At 36.9% G+C, this 19,812-nt stretch overlaps 1 protein-coding gene across 1 annotated transcript in view; it reads left to right on the top strand.

Moving 5' to 3' along the window:
* The window catches only part of DEUP1 (deuterosome assembly protein 1), a 98,775-nt gene that overhangs the window by 75,399 nt on the left and 3,564 nt on the right, over positions 1-19,812 (top strand). The window contains exons 16-17 of the mRNA XM_068556071.1: positions 2,311-2,462; positions 8,249-8,363. Coding sequence (XP_068412172.1) covers positions 2,311-2,462; positions 8,249-8,363 — 267 coding nt within the window. The remainder of the gene's footprint in view (positions 1-2,310; positions 2,463-8,248; positions 8,364-19,812) is intronic.

Genomic DNA, 19,812 nt, shown 5'->3' with positions numbered 1-19,812 from the left:
CAGTCCTTTTGTAGAAGTACTTTGTTAGCCTCATTACTATTGTAGAATACACATGAATTTAAGAGAAAAAGTGCACATACAAAGTACTATCATTCAGACAGTTCAGCAACTCAACTGGCCTCGAGCCAGTGAGTTCAAGTAAACAGGCACCAGCAGGTTTTTCCATTTCAAGAAAAAAAGTCGATTAAAACTATGAAACCTTAAAATGTGGGGGGAAAAAACCAAGAAATTGAGATAATGGGCCTGTAAAAGAACCCACCAGCAGTACAGAGGTAAAGTTTAATCAATGCATGATAACCATGTAGTGGAGGATATATTTCTGAAATCCCTAGAAAAGTATTTAGGAAAAAAATAAAATGAGAGAGCCCCAAAATGTTGTCCAGGAAACTGGAAAACGCTTTTAAATACAAATCGTGTAAATACATTACCTGTGTAATTCTTTCAGGTCATGCTCACAACATATTTAATTTTGGTACATTTAGAAAATTCTGGGTTTTTAAAAAAATCATTACTATCATTCTTAATTACTTTAAACCAACACTGGGCCAAAGAGTCACAGATGAAATCTAATTTAATAGAAAAATTTTGAATAAACTTGTAACAGAGCAGCAGACCATCAAGAATTATATATTTTGACTAGTACATGTCTTTTTAGGAGTAAAATTTTGAGTCTTTTCCAAGATCTTTTTCAAACAGATCTGTGCATATGAGTATTCTCCTTATGAGGGCAAATTTTATAAGATCTGCCTCCTTTATGTTTATCACAAATCTGCTCTAATTTAAGAATAAACAATCCTTTCTCTTTTAAAGCAGATGATAGATTACTCTTTTATATGCACCAGTGTATCTCAAATGAGCAAAGTTGAGATATACTAAAGGCAAGGGCCTAACAAGCAGAGAAATACCTTGAATGGCCCTTCTTTCCCAAAGGGCATCTTGGTCAATAGACATATAAGTATATAACCCTTGCTGTATTGTTTTGAGGACGCTTGATCTCCTGGAGCACTTTTTTTTTTCATTCAAAAGTAAGATCTTTCTAAAATTCATAAACTTCTATAACACATTAGGCAGTAAACAAAAATTTTAATAAACAGACTTTGCCTGTGAAGCAAAAAATAAAACAAATAGGTAAACATTTTAAATGCCTAATATATATTTCTATACTTATCAATGTTGATACTAATATAGTATATGAGTAATTTTAAATGTGCAATTAGTCAAAAATTTTTGAATGACTTTATGGCATGGCAGCCCATATGAAATGGCACTCAAAGCCTTAAATTTAGAAACTTAAAGATGAAAGTTCTAAGCCATAATCAACTATAGTCTTATGAGCTTTTAAACATAGACATTTGTAGCTCCAAAAGATATTTTACTCATGTTATGCTTTTTGTGCTAAAATATTATCCTTCTGAAAGCAGAGAGCTATTGTTTAATGAGCAACTACATAATTCATGGGTATTCGAATCATAACACTATAAAGGACTACATGGGGTCATTTAAAGCATTTTCATGAGTTTTCATGTGAGTATATATCCTGATTTTTAAAATTTTGTGAGAAGAAAAGTTTAGACTCTCCCTAAGAAACTTCTTACAGCATTTAATTAAAACAGCATCAGGAATCTTTCTTCTTGCTCTAAACCTCTCATTTTGTGATTTAAATATGTTGCTTATTCTTTTATGAAGACATTAAAATTGGGTTGCCCATACCAGAGAGTAAAACTTTATCATGAAGCTACATTGCTCAAGACTGTGTGGTATTGGCACGGTCTCAACCAGGATCTAATGATCTTGGTATAGAATGGTCCAGAATCATATCCCAGTCTACAAGGATTTAGTATATAATTTGTTGCATCACCCAACAGTGGGGAATTGATGTGTGATTTTCTGTAATAACACGTATTGTTTTAATCAGAAAAAAATCTTTTAAAATTGAAAGCTATGTTAATTCTGGTTCCATTATTAATCAGCACTAGAAGGCATACCCTATAAACACAAAAACTCCTTTATCTAGCCAATTTGTTCTAGCTGCAGAGAACAGTAATGCATGGAGCGAGCCTTTTCTGTACTGGAGCGTGGGTAGTAGTGTGTGTACCCCTTTTACTGTGATGTGTTCAGCGGCAGCTGTCCCTGAGGACCTGTGTTGTGAGAAGGCGGGGGTGAGAAGAGGCATTTAGGAGGCACACAGGAGTAGAGCTACATCACTTGACTCAAATTAAAGGGTCTTTCCAACATGTGTCCAAATGCACAGAAAACATATGTCACTTGTAAGTAACAATTTTTTCAATGATAGTTTATTTTATTCTCTAGAGTATGAACTTCACTAACAGGGAAAACGCAAGGCATACATCTATTAACAAACTGGAATATGAGAATGAAAGGCTCCGAAATGACCTTGCAAAACTTCATGCCAGTGGAAAATCAGCATGGGCTAACCAAAATACCTACGAAGAAACAGGAAGGTATGCCTATCAGAGCCAAAAAAATAAGGGAAAAAATGAAGATTGGTATGCTGACACCATTACATAAGGACATAAATGTACAAACATTTAAGTGACATTTATTTTTAAACAATTCAAATTATAGTTTTATATACTTTCTCTTCAGTTGTTTAAAATTTATTTTATGGTGATAATTCAATAGTCTAGATATACTGTTTTATATGAAATTCTGTGTTGCCAATAGCTTTCAAAGTATAACAGTGAAATGGGTAGAGTGTTAAAATGAATTTTCGTCACTTCAGACCCTTCTTTGAACCTGATGTGGCATACAAAATATACCAATAAGTAATCTTATTTTTTACGTCAAAATATAGGAAGATATCACGTCTGACTTAACTTCAAATATATATACACTTTATATTGACACTCCAGCAGTGGTGAAAAACTGTGGTCATTTCATAGGAAAGAATCTATGGATGTGTAAGAGAGGTCTTTTCTGTATGAAAAGAAGAGCGTGGAAAATCGATATCTGCTGCCCTCATTATCCCCAGGCTCTTTAAAATGTCTTAGTTCAAAATTTAAGTAAGTACATCAGCCATAAAATTGGCTAATTTCTTCAACTTTAGTAAAATATTTATGGAGTCAGAACTGTCTCTGGAGTTCTTTCACCATTTTCCCATACTTGGAAAATGCTCAGCAAGACAAACAAGTTTCTTTTCTACAGGATTTCTCAAAGCCATTAATATTGCTAATTACATTGTGAGTTTCCAGGAACAGGTATGATGTGCAACATTTCCCAAACTTATTTGATTTATTAACATTCCATGGTGCTGAGAAACGGTAAATTAATAAGTCCAGACCCAACTTCAATACAACTTTTGCTTTGAAGCTCATAATACTTAGCATGAAAACTTTACATATTGTTTTCATAAAATATAATTAATATTTGCAACTTTGGGCAATTCACTTAACCTTTGTTTTCCCGTCTGACAAATACAGATAATAGTTATAGGGGTTTTCTGAGGATTATAGGAGAAAACATAGTTCCATGTAAAATATATAGTCCCCTAAATGTTAGCCATTATTATTGATGTTATTATTACTAACAAAATTGTTAGTATTTATAATAATGCTCCAACAACTCACAGTACCTAAAAAGTATATTTTGGTGGATAAACAAATGGCTGACTCTGACATTTCCTCAAAAGGTAGTCCTGTTGGGGAGGAGTGATGCCAGGCTTGTCTTTGTAACTGAGGGGTCCAGTTCTACAGGTAGATAAATCCATAAATCCAGGGGCTGTACTAAAAATGTCTGCTCAGCATTCTTGCGGATGTAGTACAATTCTCTCCCACTTCCACCGCCCCAGCCCTGTATGTATTAGAGGGATATATTCTAACCTGATGTAAGAAACAGAAAGCATTCAGAAGTGCTAAAGTAGTAACTCCTCTTCAGGTGGTTAGGGAAGGGAATGAGGGAAGACTGGCCGCTACCCACAAAAAGCACTGTGCGTGGGGTGCTGTGATGGGGTGGGAGCAGCAGCACAAAAGCGGTGTGGGGGGGATGAAAGTGGGCGCTGCGCCACACCAGGGGCCAGCTCTCTGGTGAGCGTGCCCGCATTGACCGGCCAGTATAACTGAAAATCTGTCCAAAGGGGCCTAATCTGTTTGTTTGTTTGTTTGTTTGTTTGTTTGTTTGTTTGTTTATGGCTGTGTTGGGTCTTCGTTTCTGCGCGAGGGCTTTCTCCAGTTGCGGCGAGCGGGGGCCACTCTTCATCGCGGTGCGCGGGCCTCTCACTATCGCGGCCTCTCTTGTCGCGGAGCGCAGGCTCCGGACGCGCAGGCTCAGTAGTTGCGGCTCACGGGCCCAGCTGCTCCGCGGCATGTGGGATCTTCCCGGACCAGGGCTCGAACCCGTGTCCCCTGCATTGGCGGGCAGATTCTCAACCACTGCGCCACCAGGGAAGCCCCAAAGGGGCCTAATCTTGATGTGAGGGTAAGAATGTATTTTCTAATATAAAATGAACTCTTTACAAAGTGCTTCCCCTACTCTATGGATTCATTTCTCCATGGGTCAACTCACCACCCCATGTGTATAGTTTCTCATTGTAGGAGGAAAGCAGGCCCCCTATGTTACAAAGGGTCTTCCAGTGTATCTTCGTCACTGGTCTGTGTTGAGCGCCCATTAGATGCACAACATTGTTTCCTATTCTTGCTTGTTGGGAATAACTTTGAAAGCCTTGGATGAAGGTACTAGGTGTTGTTATTTAAACAAAAAGACAGCTACTCTGCTTTTTTACTGTTTTTAAAGAGTGTTTTTATTGTTTGGACTGCTCCCTTTTCTCTTTGCCAGGCAGTAGGGAATGTGTTAAACATGCCTAACGAAAACAAGACAGTAGGGGACACAGAGAGCAGCGTAAGAGGTAAAATGCCCAGCAGGAGACTATCTTAATAAGCAGTTTGGGCGACTATTCCTGCTGCAAAGCCTTGTGTCCTGCCAGTCTGATTTGTTGAAAGTTTCATTAAATTTGTTTTAATGGCTTGTCTGATTTCAGTGTTCTCCAGTGACCTGATTTTTAAAAAAGAAACAGCATTTCAAATGTTCTGAATAAATTATTACCATGTAAAACCCACTATGGGGAAAGAGTTGTTGAGAGGCAAGGACACTGTGAACTCACCAGTGGAGAACTGTAAAGCACATATCTATTAATTTTAGCAAGCGAAAAAGGCAATGTGCTTTCCTTCCCTCACAGCAGGGCTCAGTGAAGTCAAATAGTAAAAGCTGTATGTATTGATTAGGCAGAAAATAATAAAAAAATACATAGTCATATTTACATATCAATGGCTAATGCAATAAGGTCATATTAAGCTATTTTAGAAAGGAAAAAGCTTTTAGGCAAAGGTATATAAAGATAACGTTCCACAAAATTTTTAAGTCTGTAGTCTAATTTTTAGCCACTTCTTGCTTTTACCTGAGGAAGATTTGTATACTGTATTATTAAAATAATCTTCTATCCACTTGGAGGTAACTCAGTTTTTGTTGTTGTTTTTCACTCCTGTTAGAAGTGATAAGAAAATTTTCATGCTCATCCACTTAAAATGTGAAGCATTTTAGGATATTCCAGAGGATTTACTTTCCAATAAGAAAGTTATTCAGCACTTTAAAAAAATTAATGAATGAGATGAAATTGAATTTGGTGAGGATGTATTAAATGTTTTAAAAGTTTTTAAAAGTTAGAGTTTTGAGGTTTAAGGATCATTTACATTCCCACTTAGAGTAGTGGTATCCAGAGCTATTAATATACAACTAATTTTAATGGCAAATCAGTTTTATAATAAATGGAGTTTTATCTCTATATACAATTCATACTTAAAACTGAATATACGGCTTTAAAAATTATATCATGTACCGGAAAGATTTTGGTAATCACAAGCAAATCTAGTCAATAAATTAAAATTTTCTAATACTGAAAAACCACAAAGTCAGGTTTGTCTTAATCACTCTACAGGATCCCTTGTCAAGGAATGAATAGCTGGTTAGAAGCAAAAAAGTAAGTTGAGTAAATTTTGGCACCATGGTGTTGCTTAATCAGGAGAAAAACACAGCAGGCGAAAGAGTTCTAGGCCAGGAAATAATGAGTAGTTCATAGAATAAGGGAGCGTTACGTGGAGTGTTAGAAGGCGAGGCTGGAAGCAGGTAAGTTAGCATAGTTTTTGCAGGGATCCTATTCCATGCTGAGGACATTATGCGACAATCCAGGGAGGGTTATAAAATTAATGGAGGGCCAGGATTGGATGTACAGTCGGACAACTCTGTAAGCTGTGCAGAGGTGACTGAGGTCTCAAGCCGACTCAAGTTGGGTAGAGTTCTGCTTCCCAACAAAGCAGCCAGGTCCTGCACTCCTGGCAAAGTAGGCAGAGGCCTTAGAATGAGGCCTGCGGAAAAGCTAATTGAACAGACCGGCTTGTGGGAGTGTATTAAAAGCCTTCTGAAATAATTTTTAAGATAGCTTTTAAATTGATATTCTTAGCATGTTTTGCAAGGTGGTTTTATGAAGTATTTGAATAGCTGTATTCTAGAAGAACAACTTAGATATAAAGATGATTTAAAGCAAAAGTACTTTACTTCATAATGCAGTCTTTCCTTTCAATTTCTACATTTTATTGATCTTACAATAAAGAGAATGTTCATATATAAATTTTAGTAGTTAAGACCATAAAATTGTATCTATACATCCAAAGCCAAATGGATAATTGAGATAATTATTTAGATAATTTAAGACAAATAGTACTTTCCCTGAATTCTCTGTATAATTGAGATTATAGAGAGATGTATATTTCTTGAACCACTTCTATAATTATCTTATTTTTTCCCCACTGTGCTTTGAAGTATAGATGGTAGCCTCGCTCAAATTAAAAGGTTCAGCTGAAGATTCTATGCAGATGTACTAGGCAATTGTTGTAATTCTATTTGAATCGTGGGATGTTTCATTTTATTGTGCACATCATAAACCATGTTATTTCTGTTTAATTTGCTGTTCTGTTTCCATGGTAATTATGGTTTGGAAGAATGGATTTTTTAAAAAAAGATCTATTTCAAGATAAGTAAAAATGTAAAGCATGTTGTGTTTGTTTTTATGTACTAATTTACAGATGCCTCACTTACCTTTTATTGCTATTTGTATGCATAGCTTTGAAAATGTTTGCATAATAAAAAACAAGTTTATATAGATAGTCTTTGGATAAGAACAGAGGAAAAGAACGTAACTTTTTTGAACTGTGTGAAGTTAAAATATGAAGACTTTGAAAATGGTTAATCAATACCTGTGGAGAATTTGAATTATTAGTAAAAATAAATAAATAATTTTAAATTCAAGGGGTTTTTATGTTTTCATGGTCTTTGATGATTCTGATTAAATTTAAACCCCATTTTCATGAATTAAGGTTCAGAAAAAATATTTATTTAGCTCCAAACAGCCCCTACTGTTAGGACCTTTTTGTGTAAAATTTTAGGGTAAGTTGGTTTGTTTCTTTGTTTTATTATTCATTTGTTTAGTCAGCATACCAAAATTTAAAATCTCACTGGTATTTTATTCAGTCTCATCTTCTACCCCATATCTTAGCACAAACAGCAAATTCTATACCGCGCCTTTCATCAAATTGTGGAGTTCAATTCTCGTAACAAACTTTTTTTATAAATGAAAAAATTAAAGTCACAGAAAGATATAGTCATCTGCTCAAGGTCATACAACTAAGGGTGGAGGAGTTCAGGAGGTGATGTAAATTGAAAACATACTATAAATTATTAAGCTCCTTAGAAATTATAATTATTATTATACAGAGACTTATTTTAGCATCAAAAAAAAAAAAAAAGAATAATTCTGCTAAGAAAGCCAGTGAGGTTAAGTGAAATAGAGAATTAAAAAAAAAAGAGTGTCTATATAGAACTGTCAAGGGCAGCCGTGTTAACTGTTTTGAAATTTTTCTCAAACTGGTTTAATATTATTTAATTAAATGGCCAAGAGATAAAACAGTAAAACACAGAAAGGGAAGCAACGTAGGCAATAAGAATGGCAGAATGTTTTTTAACAATTACAAGAGTTTTCTGCTTCATTATTAATTATTCTAAGTCTTTTAAGTGGAATAGAAATTATCAGCAAAATTATTTTCCAAGAAATACCCAGATAATAAGCCTAAACGTTTTGTTGTGTTTTCCTTGCAGTTAGGTATCAGAGAAATTTAAATCCTTAGCCCCATAAATAAGCAGGTGTCCTTGGTAGCAATAACGACAACCAGTCCTTCTCTTTCAGATTTAGCCACGATCGTGAGCCAAACAAAAGTGCAACACCTTCGTTGCCACCTTCGCCATTTGAAACCAAAGAAATGACAAGTCCTTTGGTTAGTGATGATGAAGTATTCCCAATGGTGAGTTGCTGATTATTGGTTATTGCTTTTTCCTTTATAGGGTGATTACTCTTACACCGATACTGGTATACTGATGTGTACATAGTGGTTAAAAAAAAAACATTGCTCCTTGAATAGGACTCCAAGATGGGTCTTGTGAGTCATTTGGCCATGACTACCTATAGAAGGAAAGGATACATAATGTTTCATGAAGTATTTCACCTCTAGAACAGGCCAGAATTACTGGTGACTCTTTTTTTAAAAAACTGCAAGTCACCTCTGCACATTCTAAGACCCCTCAAAGATCTGTATATTTGAAAGAGCTACAAGTGATTTTTTTGTGCCTGTTTTTTTGAAAAAAAAAAAACTCTTTTATTGACTCTGACATACATACAGAAACATGTGCAAATCAGAATTGGACAGCTTGATGAATTATTGAAAAGGGAACACAGCAGTGTAACTACCCCCCAAGTAATAAAAAGAGCATTTCATCATCCATATTGTTGGCTGTAGTTTATCCATTTTTGTTTCTCTATAGTATTACATTGTATATAAATACTATATATAATGATACTGTTATATAATGATACTGATACAATTTATCCATTCTACTCTTGACAGATATTTGAATTATTGCTGTTTTGGGCAATTACAAATACTGTTGCTAAAAACATTCTTGCAAGTGTCCTTTGGTGCACATGTGTACATATTTCCATTGGATCTATATCTAAGAGTGGAATTGCTAGGTTATAGAATATGCATAAGGTCAGCTTTAGCAGGTACTGTCAAGCTGTTTTCCTAACTAACTGTTTGAGTCAGTTCATATCCCTACAAGTAGTGTGTGAGTATTCTCCTTTTCTATATTCTTTCTAACAGTTGGTGTTATTGGTCTTAATTTTAGCTTTTATGGTCACTGTGTAGCAACATCTTATTGTGATTTTCATTCTTGTTTCCTGGTGGCTAATGAGGTGAGCACCTTTTCATAAATTTATTGGCTATTTTGATAACCTCCTTTGTAAAGTGTCTGTTTGATTTTCTTGCCTAATTTTCTATTGGATTCTCTTTATTCTTCTTGATTCATAGGAGTTCTTGGTCTATTCTAGATATAAGCCCTTTATTGATTATATGTATTGCAAGTATCTTCTCCCACTCCTGCTTGCCTCTTCCCTTAATGGAATGTTTTGATGACCAGAAGTTCCTAATTTTAATACATTCATATTTATGAATCTTTTCCTTTATGCTTAATATTTTTGGTGTCCTATTTAAAGCTTTTGCCTGTCCCAAAGTTATAAAAAATATTATCCTATGTTATCTTCCGGAAGCTTTGACTCTTTATTTTTTACTTAAGTATACACCTGGAATTAATTTTTGCATATAGTGCAAGGTATGACCTCAGTCCCTTTTCCCATGGAAATATTCTATTGAATTTATACATGTTTTCCAGTTCTGTAGATTCTTTGGATTTTCTATATTCAGAATCAAAATAATGATAGTTAGACTTCCTACTTTCAAATCTTTATACCTTTTTTTTCTTCTTCTTGCCTTATTGTACACTAGGACCTCTAGTGAATGTTCAGTAGTAAAAGTGGTATTGCCAGCATCTTTCTCGTATTTTCAGTTGCAAAGGGAAAGCATTCAATATGTCATCATTGTACGTAATATTTGCTATATATATTTTGTAGGTTCCTTTTAAAAGATTGAGATAGTTCCTTTTATTCCTAGGTTGCTAAATTTGTTTTCACGAGTTGATATTGAATTTATCAAATGCTTTTTCCACTGCTATTGAAATGACCATATAATTTCTCCTTTGCTCTGTTAATGTGGCGTTTTTTTCTTGACGTTAGATTGTTAACCCAACTTTGAATTCTTAGAATAAACCACACTTGATTGCTGGTTTTGGTCTGTTCATATTGGTTTAGAATTTTTGCTTTATGTTCATGAGAGGAATTAGTCTGTAATGTTTCTTTGTTGTCTTTGTCAAGCATTGGTATCAGATTATGCCGACTTCATAAAACAGGTGAGAAGGGTTTTAAATTTCATATTCCTCTGTTCTTCGTTTTCCTTGACTCTCTGTGTTGGTTTCTCTGCATAAAAGAGCCACCTCTCCCAGCCTTGAGGAAGTGGCCTCATGTAGGTTAATTTCAGTTTTATTATTATTCTGTTCTTGGATTTTCATTTGACTTTTCTCTTTAGTTTCCAGTTCTTTGCTGAAATTTTCTACCTTGTGATTTGATTTACTGAACATAATAATCACAGATTTTTAAAAGATATGTAGGTTTTTCACCTCAGAAACTAGTAGTACTCTTAGCAGTTACCTTTGCTTATATTCAAAGTGTATTATGTAATTTTTCAGTGCCTCTCCATGATATACTACTATTGGATACAAATTATAAAAATAAACAATAACAAAAAACCCCCAGAAAATGTTTAAACTGGTTAGGCATCCCATGAGTACTTTTCTGCTTTTCTGGAATGTACCACCTTCTTTGGGAGAGACTGGTAGTAAGATTTAAGCTATTGTGGAAGAAGAAGACTTAAATCCATTAACTTTGGATGTTTTAGAGATCTCTAAAGCCCTGAAATGCTCTTTCGTTTCATCTCGACATAAAATGCCAAAATTATTTGAACAGAATAAAATTCCATAACAGTAAAGTAAAGTAAATAAACTTCCTCATTTAAGCTAAGAGAACATCTAAGAGGACTTAGCAAATTTTGATCAACAAAAGTTTGATCTTTAAGGACTCCAAAGTAAGCACATACTCCAGTCCAGGAAGAGAAAAAAAAAGGGATAAATTGCTAAATGCTTCATTGTTCTAATATCAGATGATTTTAGGATTTTAGGATGATTTGTCTCTGCTCAAATATCACCTCATCAGAAACACCTGCGCAGCTACCCTACAGTAGCACCTCCCTTGTAGACTCCCTGTCCCGTCCTCCTATTTTTTGTTTTTCCATAGCACTTTACCATATTTGGTTTGTTTGCCTCCCTCTTCTAGAACTTAAGCTCCATTAAAGTAGGATTTTTTTTTTTCAATTTTTGTTTACTGTTTTAACCCCAACACCTAAAACAGTGCCTGGCACTAGCAGGCACAAAAAGCATTCAAGAGTATCTATTGTATAACTTAACACTGGGTTTCTTTCCACCTCTAAAATTCTACATTATTCCTTTGAGGAGTTCATAACTACAGAGTCAACCAGGAAAGAAAATTCTCTACTGTTGTAGGTCTGGGCACAGGGAACTTAAGATGTGATGGTGGCCCTAGAGTTTCCTGAAAGACGTAGCCCAACCCACCGTTCTGGGTCCAGTGATTTCCATCCACTGCTGAATTTTTACTTCTACATCAATAGTGTTCCTACTCAGACCACCAGTGACATCCTAGTTGTTAATTAAATACACAGTTTAAAGAACTCATCTTCCTTCATCCTTTTCTCTTGATACTCTTATGTTCTCTGACTTCGAAGATGCTATTCTCCACTGATTCCCCTACTGCCTTTCTGGTTACTCTTTCCCAGTCTGCTTCCAAGGTTCTCCCTCCTATACCTGTCCCTTAAATACTAGTGTTCATCATTCACTCAGTCACTGATAAAATAAACATGTATTAAGCACTCACTGTATGGCAGGTTCTGTTCTAAACACATCTTTGATGAGACAGACAAGTCTATAGACTGGTGAAAAAAAGAGGAGAGCTCCATCAATGGGTGAATGGATAAACAAAGAGTGATATGTATACACGGTGCGATACTATTCAGTCATAAAAAGGAGTAAAGTACTGATATATGCTATAATGTGGATGAACCCAGATAATATTATGCTACTTGAAGGAAGCCAGACACAAATGGTCATATATTATATGATTCCATTTATACAAAATGCCCAGAATAGGTAAATACATAGAAACAGAATGAAGGTTGGTGGTTACCAGGAGTAAAGGGGGAGGGAGGATTAGGGAGCAGTGGCTTAATGGGTATAGAGTTTCCTTGTGGGATGATGAAAATATTTTGGAAGTAGATAGAGGTGTGGTTTTAGTACATTGTGAATGTGCTAAATCCACTGAATTGTTCATTTTGAAATGGTTAATCTTATTTTATGTGCATTTTGTCTCAAAAAAGAGGGAACAGTTAATGACTAGAAACAAATGAACAAATAAGAAAATATCAAAAAGTTATAAATGCTATAAAAAATGATGAAAAGAAAGCAGACGATGTGATAGGAAGTGATGAGAGTGTGGGGGATGACTTTAGGTTGAGTGGCCAGGAAAATGATTACTGAGGAGGGGACATTTAGGATGAGACCTAAGTAACAAAAAAAGATCCAGCCTTGCAAAGATCTGGAAGTAGAGAGCTTCGGGCAGAGGGAACCACTGGTACAAATCTGTATGGCAGGAAGAAGTTTGGTAAGTTTGAGAAGCAGAAAAGCGGAATGGGGTGGTCTGGAGCTTAGAAGGACAGAGAGAGAATGTAATGAAATGGGGACAGAGAAGTAGGCAGGGGAAGTCCAGGTATGTAGAGACTGTAGGCCATGGGAAGGAATTTGGATTTTATTTTAAAGCAATGGGAAGCCATGGGAAAGTTGCAAGTGGGGGAGTATATGATCTGTTTAAAAATTTTTAAGAGATCCATTTGACTGCCAAATAAAGAATAAATTATAAATTATAGATGGGCAAAGGTAGAAGTGGGGAGAACAATTGTCAGGCTATTTCAGTAGTCGAAGCAAGGGATGATGATGCTGGCTTGGGAATGGTGGAGGTGGAACCACATGTTAGATCCAAGAAACGTTTTGGAGAGATCAGACTTGACAGTGGATTGGCTATGGGAGCGAGGGAAAGAGAGGACTCAAAGATGACTCCTAGGATCTCAGCCTGAGCCTCAGGTAGATGCTCGTACCACTCTCTGACATGGAAGACTAGGAAGGAGCCAGGGTTAGAGGAGAAAATCATGATTTCTAGGTTAGACATTTAAATTTAAAGTGTTTATTAAACATTCAAATGGAGATATTAAATAGGCAATAGATATGTGAACCTGGTAATCAAGGAAGAGATCAGAGCTGGAAATAAAATATGGGAGTAATCAGCATAAGGCTGATACTTAAATCTACCAGACTGATTGATAATACTTAAAAGAGTATAAATGGCAAAGTTGTCCCAAGACAAAGCCTTAGACCATAACATTTAGTGGTCCAATGGGAATCTTCAAGGAGAGGAGGAATGTTTGATGGTGAAAGAGGTGGGGTGGGACCCAGGGAGGGATGAGGTTCATTTGTACAAGCAAAGTCATTAAGCAGGTAAGAAGGAATAGAATCCACAGTGTAGGTAGAAGGAAGACTCTGAAACAGAGTATGGCCTAAAATATGGCTCCAGGTGCAAGTGGTGTGGAGAGATGAAGGAGTTCCCACCTGAGAAAGAGGCAAGGCCACAATGCCATGAGTGAGAAAGTGAACATACTAGGGAAGTGCAGTAGAATGGCCAGGCAGTGCTAACTAACCATTTGAATTTGCGGTCATGAATTTCAAGTGAAACCAGTCTGTACAGTAATGTAATTTCTCCTCCATCCACCTGCCCAGCATTCAGTTTCTCAGGTACAGGCATGGTGCAGGCAGTTTAATTAGGCCTGGGTTTTACCAAATACCTAGGATAGAGCCAGGATATAGGGAGGGACAAGTTGCTGAATGGTTTTCATAATGGATATGGAATATGAGCAGAGTTAGAAAAGAATGGATGATATGAGAAAGTGGGAATACTAGACTAAGTCAGATGGAAGGATAATAGGTGGGTTGCATAAAATCTTTATTAGTAAGTAATGCAGTTATCACTGATGATAACGTCAAGAATATGACCATGGGAGTGGGTGCCTGAAATGAAGTGTTCCCCTACGTTTTCCTCTAGGAGTTTTATAGTATCTGGTCCTACATTTAGGTCTTTAAACCATTTTGAGTTTATTTTTGTATATGGTGTTAGAGAATCTTCTAATTTCATTCTTTTACCTGTAGCTGTCCACTTTTCCCAGCACCACTTATTGAAGAGATGGTCTTTTCTCCATCGTATATGATTGCCTCCTTTGTCATAGATTAATTGACCATAAGTGCATGGGTTTATTTCTGGGCTTTCTGTCCTGTTCCATTGATTTTTGTGTCTGTTTTTGTGCTAGTACCATACTGTTTTAATTACAGTAGCTTTGTAGTACAGTTTGAAGTCAGGGATTCTGACTCCTCCAGCTCCGTTCTTCTTTCTCAAGATTGTTTTGGCTATTTGGGGACAGATTTAAAAATCCTTTGTTCTAGTTCTGTGAAAAATGCCACTAGTAATTTGATAGGGATTGCATTGAATCTGTAGATTGCCATGGGTAGTACGGTCATTTTTAACAATATTGATTCTTCCAATCCAAGAACATGGTATATCTTTCCATCTGTTTGTGTGGTCTTCAATTTCTTTCATTAGTGTCTTACAGCTTTTGGAGTACAGGTCTTTTGCACCCTTAGGTAGGTTTATTCCTAGGTATTTTATTCTTTTTGATGCGATGGTAAATGGAATTGTTTCCTTAATTTTCTTTCTGATATTTTCTTGTTAGTGTATAGAAACGCAACAGATTTCTGTATATTAATTTTGTATCCTACAACTTTACCGAATTCATTGATGAGCTCCAGTAGTTTTCTGGTAGCGTCTTTAGGACTTTCTATGTATAGCATCATGTCATCTGCAAACAGTGACAGTTTTACTTCTTTCCAATTTGGATTCCTTTTATTTCTTTTTCTTCTCTGATTGGTGGCTAGAACTTCTAAAAGTATGTCGAATAAAAGTGGCAAGAGTGAACATCCTTGTCTTTTTCCTGATCTTAGAGGGAATGATTTCAGCTTTTCACCATTGAGTATGATGTTAGCTGGGGGTTTGTCTATATGGCCTTTATTTATATTGAGGTATGTTCCCTCTATGCCCACTTTCTGGAGAGTTTTTATCATAAATGAATGTTGAATTTTATTAAAAGCTTTTTCTGCATCTATTGAGATGATCATATGGTTTTTCTCCTTCAATTTCTTAATATAGTGTATCACGTTGATTGATTTGCATATATTAAAGAATCCTTGCATCCCTGGGGTAAATCCTACTTGATCATGGTGTATGATCCTTTTAATGTGTTGTTGGATTCTGTTTCCTAGTATTTTGTTGAGAATTTTTGCTTCTATGTTCATCAGTGATATTGGTCTTTAATTTTCTTTTTTTTGTGATATCTTTGTCTGGTTTTGGTATCAGGGTGATGGCCTCACAGAATGAGTTCAGAAGTGTTCCTTCCTCTGCAGTTGTTTGGAATAGTTTCAGAAGGATAGGTCTTAACTCTTCTCTAAACGTTTGATAGAATTCACCTGTGAAGCCATTTGGTCCTGGATTTTGTTTGTTGGAAGTTTAAAAATTACTGATTTAATTTCAGTACTGGTAATTGGTCTGTTCATATTTTCTATTTCTCAGTGTTGGGAGACTGTATCAATACCTTTCTAAGAATTTGTCCATTTCTAGTTTGTCCATTTTATTGGTACATAGTTGCTCATAGTAGTCTCTTATGATCCTTTGTATTTCTGTGGTGTTGGTTGCATTGTAACTTCTGCTTTTTCATTTCTAAGATTTGGGTCCTCTCTTTTTTCTTGATGAGTCTGGCTAAAAAAATGTATCAATTTTATTTATCTTTTCAAAGAACCAGCTTGTAATTTCATTGATCTTTTCTATTTTTTTTAGTCTCTATTTCATTTATTTCTGCTTTGATCTTTATGATTTCTTTCCTTCAACTAACTTTTTGCTTTGTTTGTTCTTCTTTCTCTAGTTGCTTTAGGTGTAAGGTTAGGTTGTTTATTTGAGATCTTTGTTTCCTGAGGTAGGATTGTATTGCTATAAACGTCCCTCTTAGAACTGCTTTTGCTGCATCCCAGAGGTGTTGGACCACTGTGCTTTCATTTTCATTTGTCTCTAGGTATTTTTTTATTTCCTCTTTGATTTCTTTGGTGATCCATTGGTTGTTCAGTAGCATATTGTTTAGCCTCCACATGTTTGTGTTTTTTGCAATTTTTTTTCTTGTAGTTGATTTCTAGTCTTATAATGTTGTGATCAGAAAAGATGTGTGATATGATTTCAATTTTCTAAAATTTACCAAGGCTTGTTTTGTGGCCTAGCATGTGATCTATCCTGGAGAATGTTCCATGTGCACTTGAAGAGAATGTGTATTCTGCTCCTTTGGGTGGAATGCTCTATAAATATCAATTAAGTCCATTTGGTCTAATGTGGTATTTAAGACCTGTGTTTCCTTATTGATTTTGTCTGGATGATCTGTCCACTGATGTAAGCGGGGTGTTAAAGTCCCCCACTATTAGTGTATTACTGTCGATTTCTTTTATGTTTGTTAACATCTGCCTTATATATTGAGGTGCTCCTACGTTGGGTGCATATATATTGACAATTGTTACATCTTCTTCTTGGATTGATCCTTTGATCATTATGTAGTGTCCATCTTTGTCTCTTTAACAGCCTTTATTTTAAAGTCTATTTTGTCTGATATAAGTACTGCAACTCTGGCTTTCTTTTGATTTCCATTTGCATAGAATATCTTTTTCCATCCCCCCACTTTTAGTCTGTATGTGTCTCTAGAACTGAAGTGGGTAATTTGTAGGCAGCAAATATACAGGTCTTGTTTTGGTATCCATTCAGCCAGTGTGTGTCTTTTGGTGGAGCATTGAGTCCGTTTACATTTAAGGTAATTATTGATATGTATGTGCTTATTGCCATTTTGTTAATTGTTTTGGATTTGTTTTTGTAGGTCTTTTTTTTTTCCTTTTCTTCATTTGTTCTCTTCTTTTGTGATTTGATTACTATCTGTAGTGTTATGTTTGGATTCCTTTTTCTTTTTTGTGTGTATATCTATTATAGATTTTTCATTTGTAGTTACAATGAGGTTTTGGTATAGCAGTCTACATATATACATGATTGTTTTAAGTTGCTAATCTCTTAATTTCAAACGCATTTTAAATGCCTTGCATTTGTACTCTCCTTCCCTCACGATTACTGTTTTTGATATCATATTTTACATCTAATTGTTTTGTGTATTCCTTAACTGCTTATTGTGGATATAGACAATTTTACTACTTTTGTCTTTTAACCTCCCTACTAGCTTTGTGTATGGATGATTTCCTATGTTTTCCTTTACTGATGAGGTTTTTCCTTCCATAATTTTCTTGTTTCTAGTTGTGGCCTTTCTTTTTTGCCTAGAGAAGTTCCTTTAATATTTGTTGTAAAGCTGGTTTGGTGGTACTGAATTCTTTTAGCTTTTGTTTGTCTATAAAGCTTTTGATCTCACCATTGAATCTGAATGAGAGCCTTGCTGGGTAGAGTATCCTTGATTGTAGGTTTTTCCCTTTCATTATTTTAAATATATTGTGCCACTTCCTTCTGAACTGCAGAGTTTCTGCTGAAAAATCAGCTGATAGCCTTATGGGGATGCCCTTGTATGTTATTTGTTGCTTTTCCCTTGCTGCTTTTAGTATTCTCTATCTTTTTTTTTTTTCATTTTGATTACTATGTGTCTTACTGTACTCCTCTGTGGCTTAATCCTGTATGGGAGTCTCTGCATTTCCTGGACTTAGGTAACTATTTCCTTTCCCAGGTTAGGGAGGTTTTCAGCTATTACCTCTTCAGATATTTTCTTGGGCACTTTCTCTCTCTTCTCCTTCTGAGACCCCTATAATGTGAATATTAGTGCACCTGATGTTGTCCCAGAGGTCTCTTAAACTGTCCTCATTTCTTCTCATTCTTTTTTCTGTTTGGCGACAGTGATGTCCACTACTCTGTCTTCCAGCTCACTGATCCATTCTTCTGAATCATTTATTCTATTATTGATTCCTACTAGTGTATTTTTCATTTGAGTTATTGTATTCTTCATCTCTGTTTGGTTGTTCTTTATGTTTTCTAACTCTTAGTTAAAAAATTCTAACTTCTTGCTCTGTGCATCCATTCTTCTCCTGAGTTCTTTGATCATCTTTATGATCATTACTCTGAACTCTTTCTCGGGTAGATTGACTATCTCCATATCACTTAGTTCTTCTTCTAAAGATTTATCTTGTCTGGAACATACTCCTCTACCACCTCATTTTGTCTAAGCTGCTATTTGTATTTTTATGTATGTGGTTGGTAAGTTAACATTTCTCGACCTTGGAGAAGGCATCCTATGCATCCGAGCAGTGCACTCCCCTCTTGTCACCCATGGTATATGCTCTAGGGGTTCCCCCTAAGAGGGATGGGTGGGTCCTTCTCTTATGACAGGCTATGTGGGTGGTCTGGTAGGCTTGGTTGGCCCCTAGTCTGGTTGGTTGCCAGGCCCTGCCTTGTGCAGTTGCTGCTAGCTGCTCTTTAGTGGTGCCTGGTCACAAGGTGGCTGGTTGTGGAATCCTAGGGGGCCCTGGGGCTAGTGCTGGCTCACTGGTGGGTGGAATCAGAGTCCCAAAGACTGAGGCTGTCGCCAACTCACTGGCAGGTAAAGCCAGATCCTGGGGTTAGTGCTGGACTACTGGCAGGGAGAGCTGGTTCCTAGAGTCTGGCTGCAGGGCCCTGGGATCCCAGAGCTCATTTCAGATCACTGGTAGGGGGAGGCAGTTGACTATGGCGTCCGAGCTGTCTGGAAGGTTGCGTTGGCCTGCTACTGGGCAGGGCCAGGGCCCAGCTAGTCCCAGGAGGCCTGCATTGCGGGATTGTAGTTTTCTTGCTTCTGGTGTCTGCTCTGTGGTGGGTGAGGCTGATCTAGAGGTTTATGCAGGCTTCCTGGCAAGAGGGGCCAGTGCCTGCCCACTGGTAGGTAGAGTTGGGTCTTGGCCCTCTTGTGGGCTGGGCCCTGTCTAGGGGTGTGTCCACAGGCGGCTGTGGGTTCTTTAGTGTGTAGGCAGCCTGTCTGCTGATGGGTAGGGTTGTGTTCCTGCGCACTTAGTTGTTTGGCCTGAAGCATCCCAGCACTGGAGCCTGCAGGCTGTTGGGTGGGGCCAGGTCTTGGCGCTAATGATCCAAGATGTCAGTTGCCAGGAGTGTTCATGCAGTTGAATGTTCCCCGGTATGTCTGACACCAGTGTCTTTGTCCCCAGGGTTAGCCACAGCCACTCCCTACCTCTCCAGGAGACTCTCCGAGGTCAGCAGGTAGATCTGGCCCAGGCTCTTATCAAATTACTGCTTTTGCCCTGGGTCCTGGTGCACGTGAGATTTTGTGTGAGCCCTTTAAGAGTGAAGTCTTTATTTCCCCTAGTCTTGTGGGGCTCCTGCAGTTAAGCCCTGCTGGCCTTCAAAGCCAAATGCTCTGGGGGCTCCTCTTCCCAGTGCTGGAACCCCGGGCTGGGGAGCCTGACGTGGGGCTCAGGACTCTCACACCTGTGGGAGAACCTCTGCAATATAATTATTCTCCCATTTGTGAGTCGCCCACCTGGGCGGGTATGGGATTTGATTATATCACAAGTCCG

The sequence above is a fragment of the Eschrichtius robustus genome, chromosome 11 (assembly GCF_028021215.1).
Source record: "Eschrichtius robustus isolate mEscRob2 chromosome 11, mEscRob2.pri, whole genome shotgun sequence".
NCBI lineage: Eukaryota > Metazoa > Chordata > Mammalia > Artiodactyla > Eschrichtiidae > Eschrichtius > Eschrichtius robustus.
The sequence above is the reverse complement of the archived record's forward strand: the minus strand, read 5'-3'. Positions and strand labels throughout refer to the sequence as shown.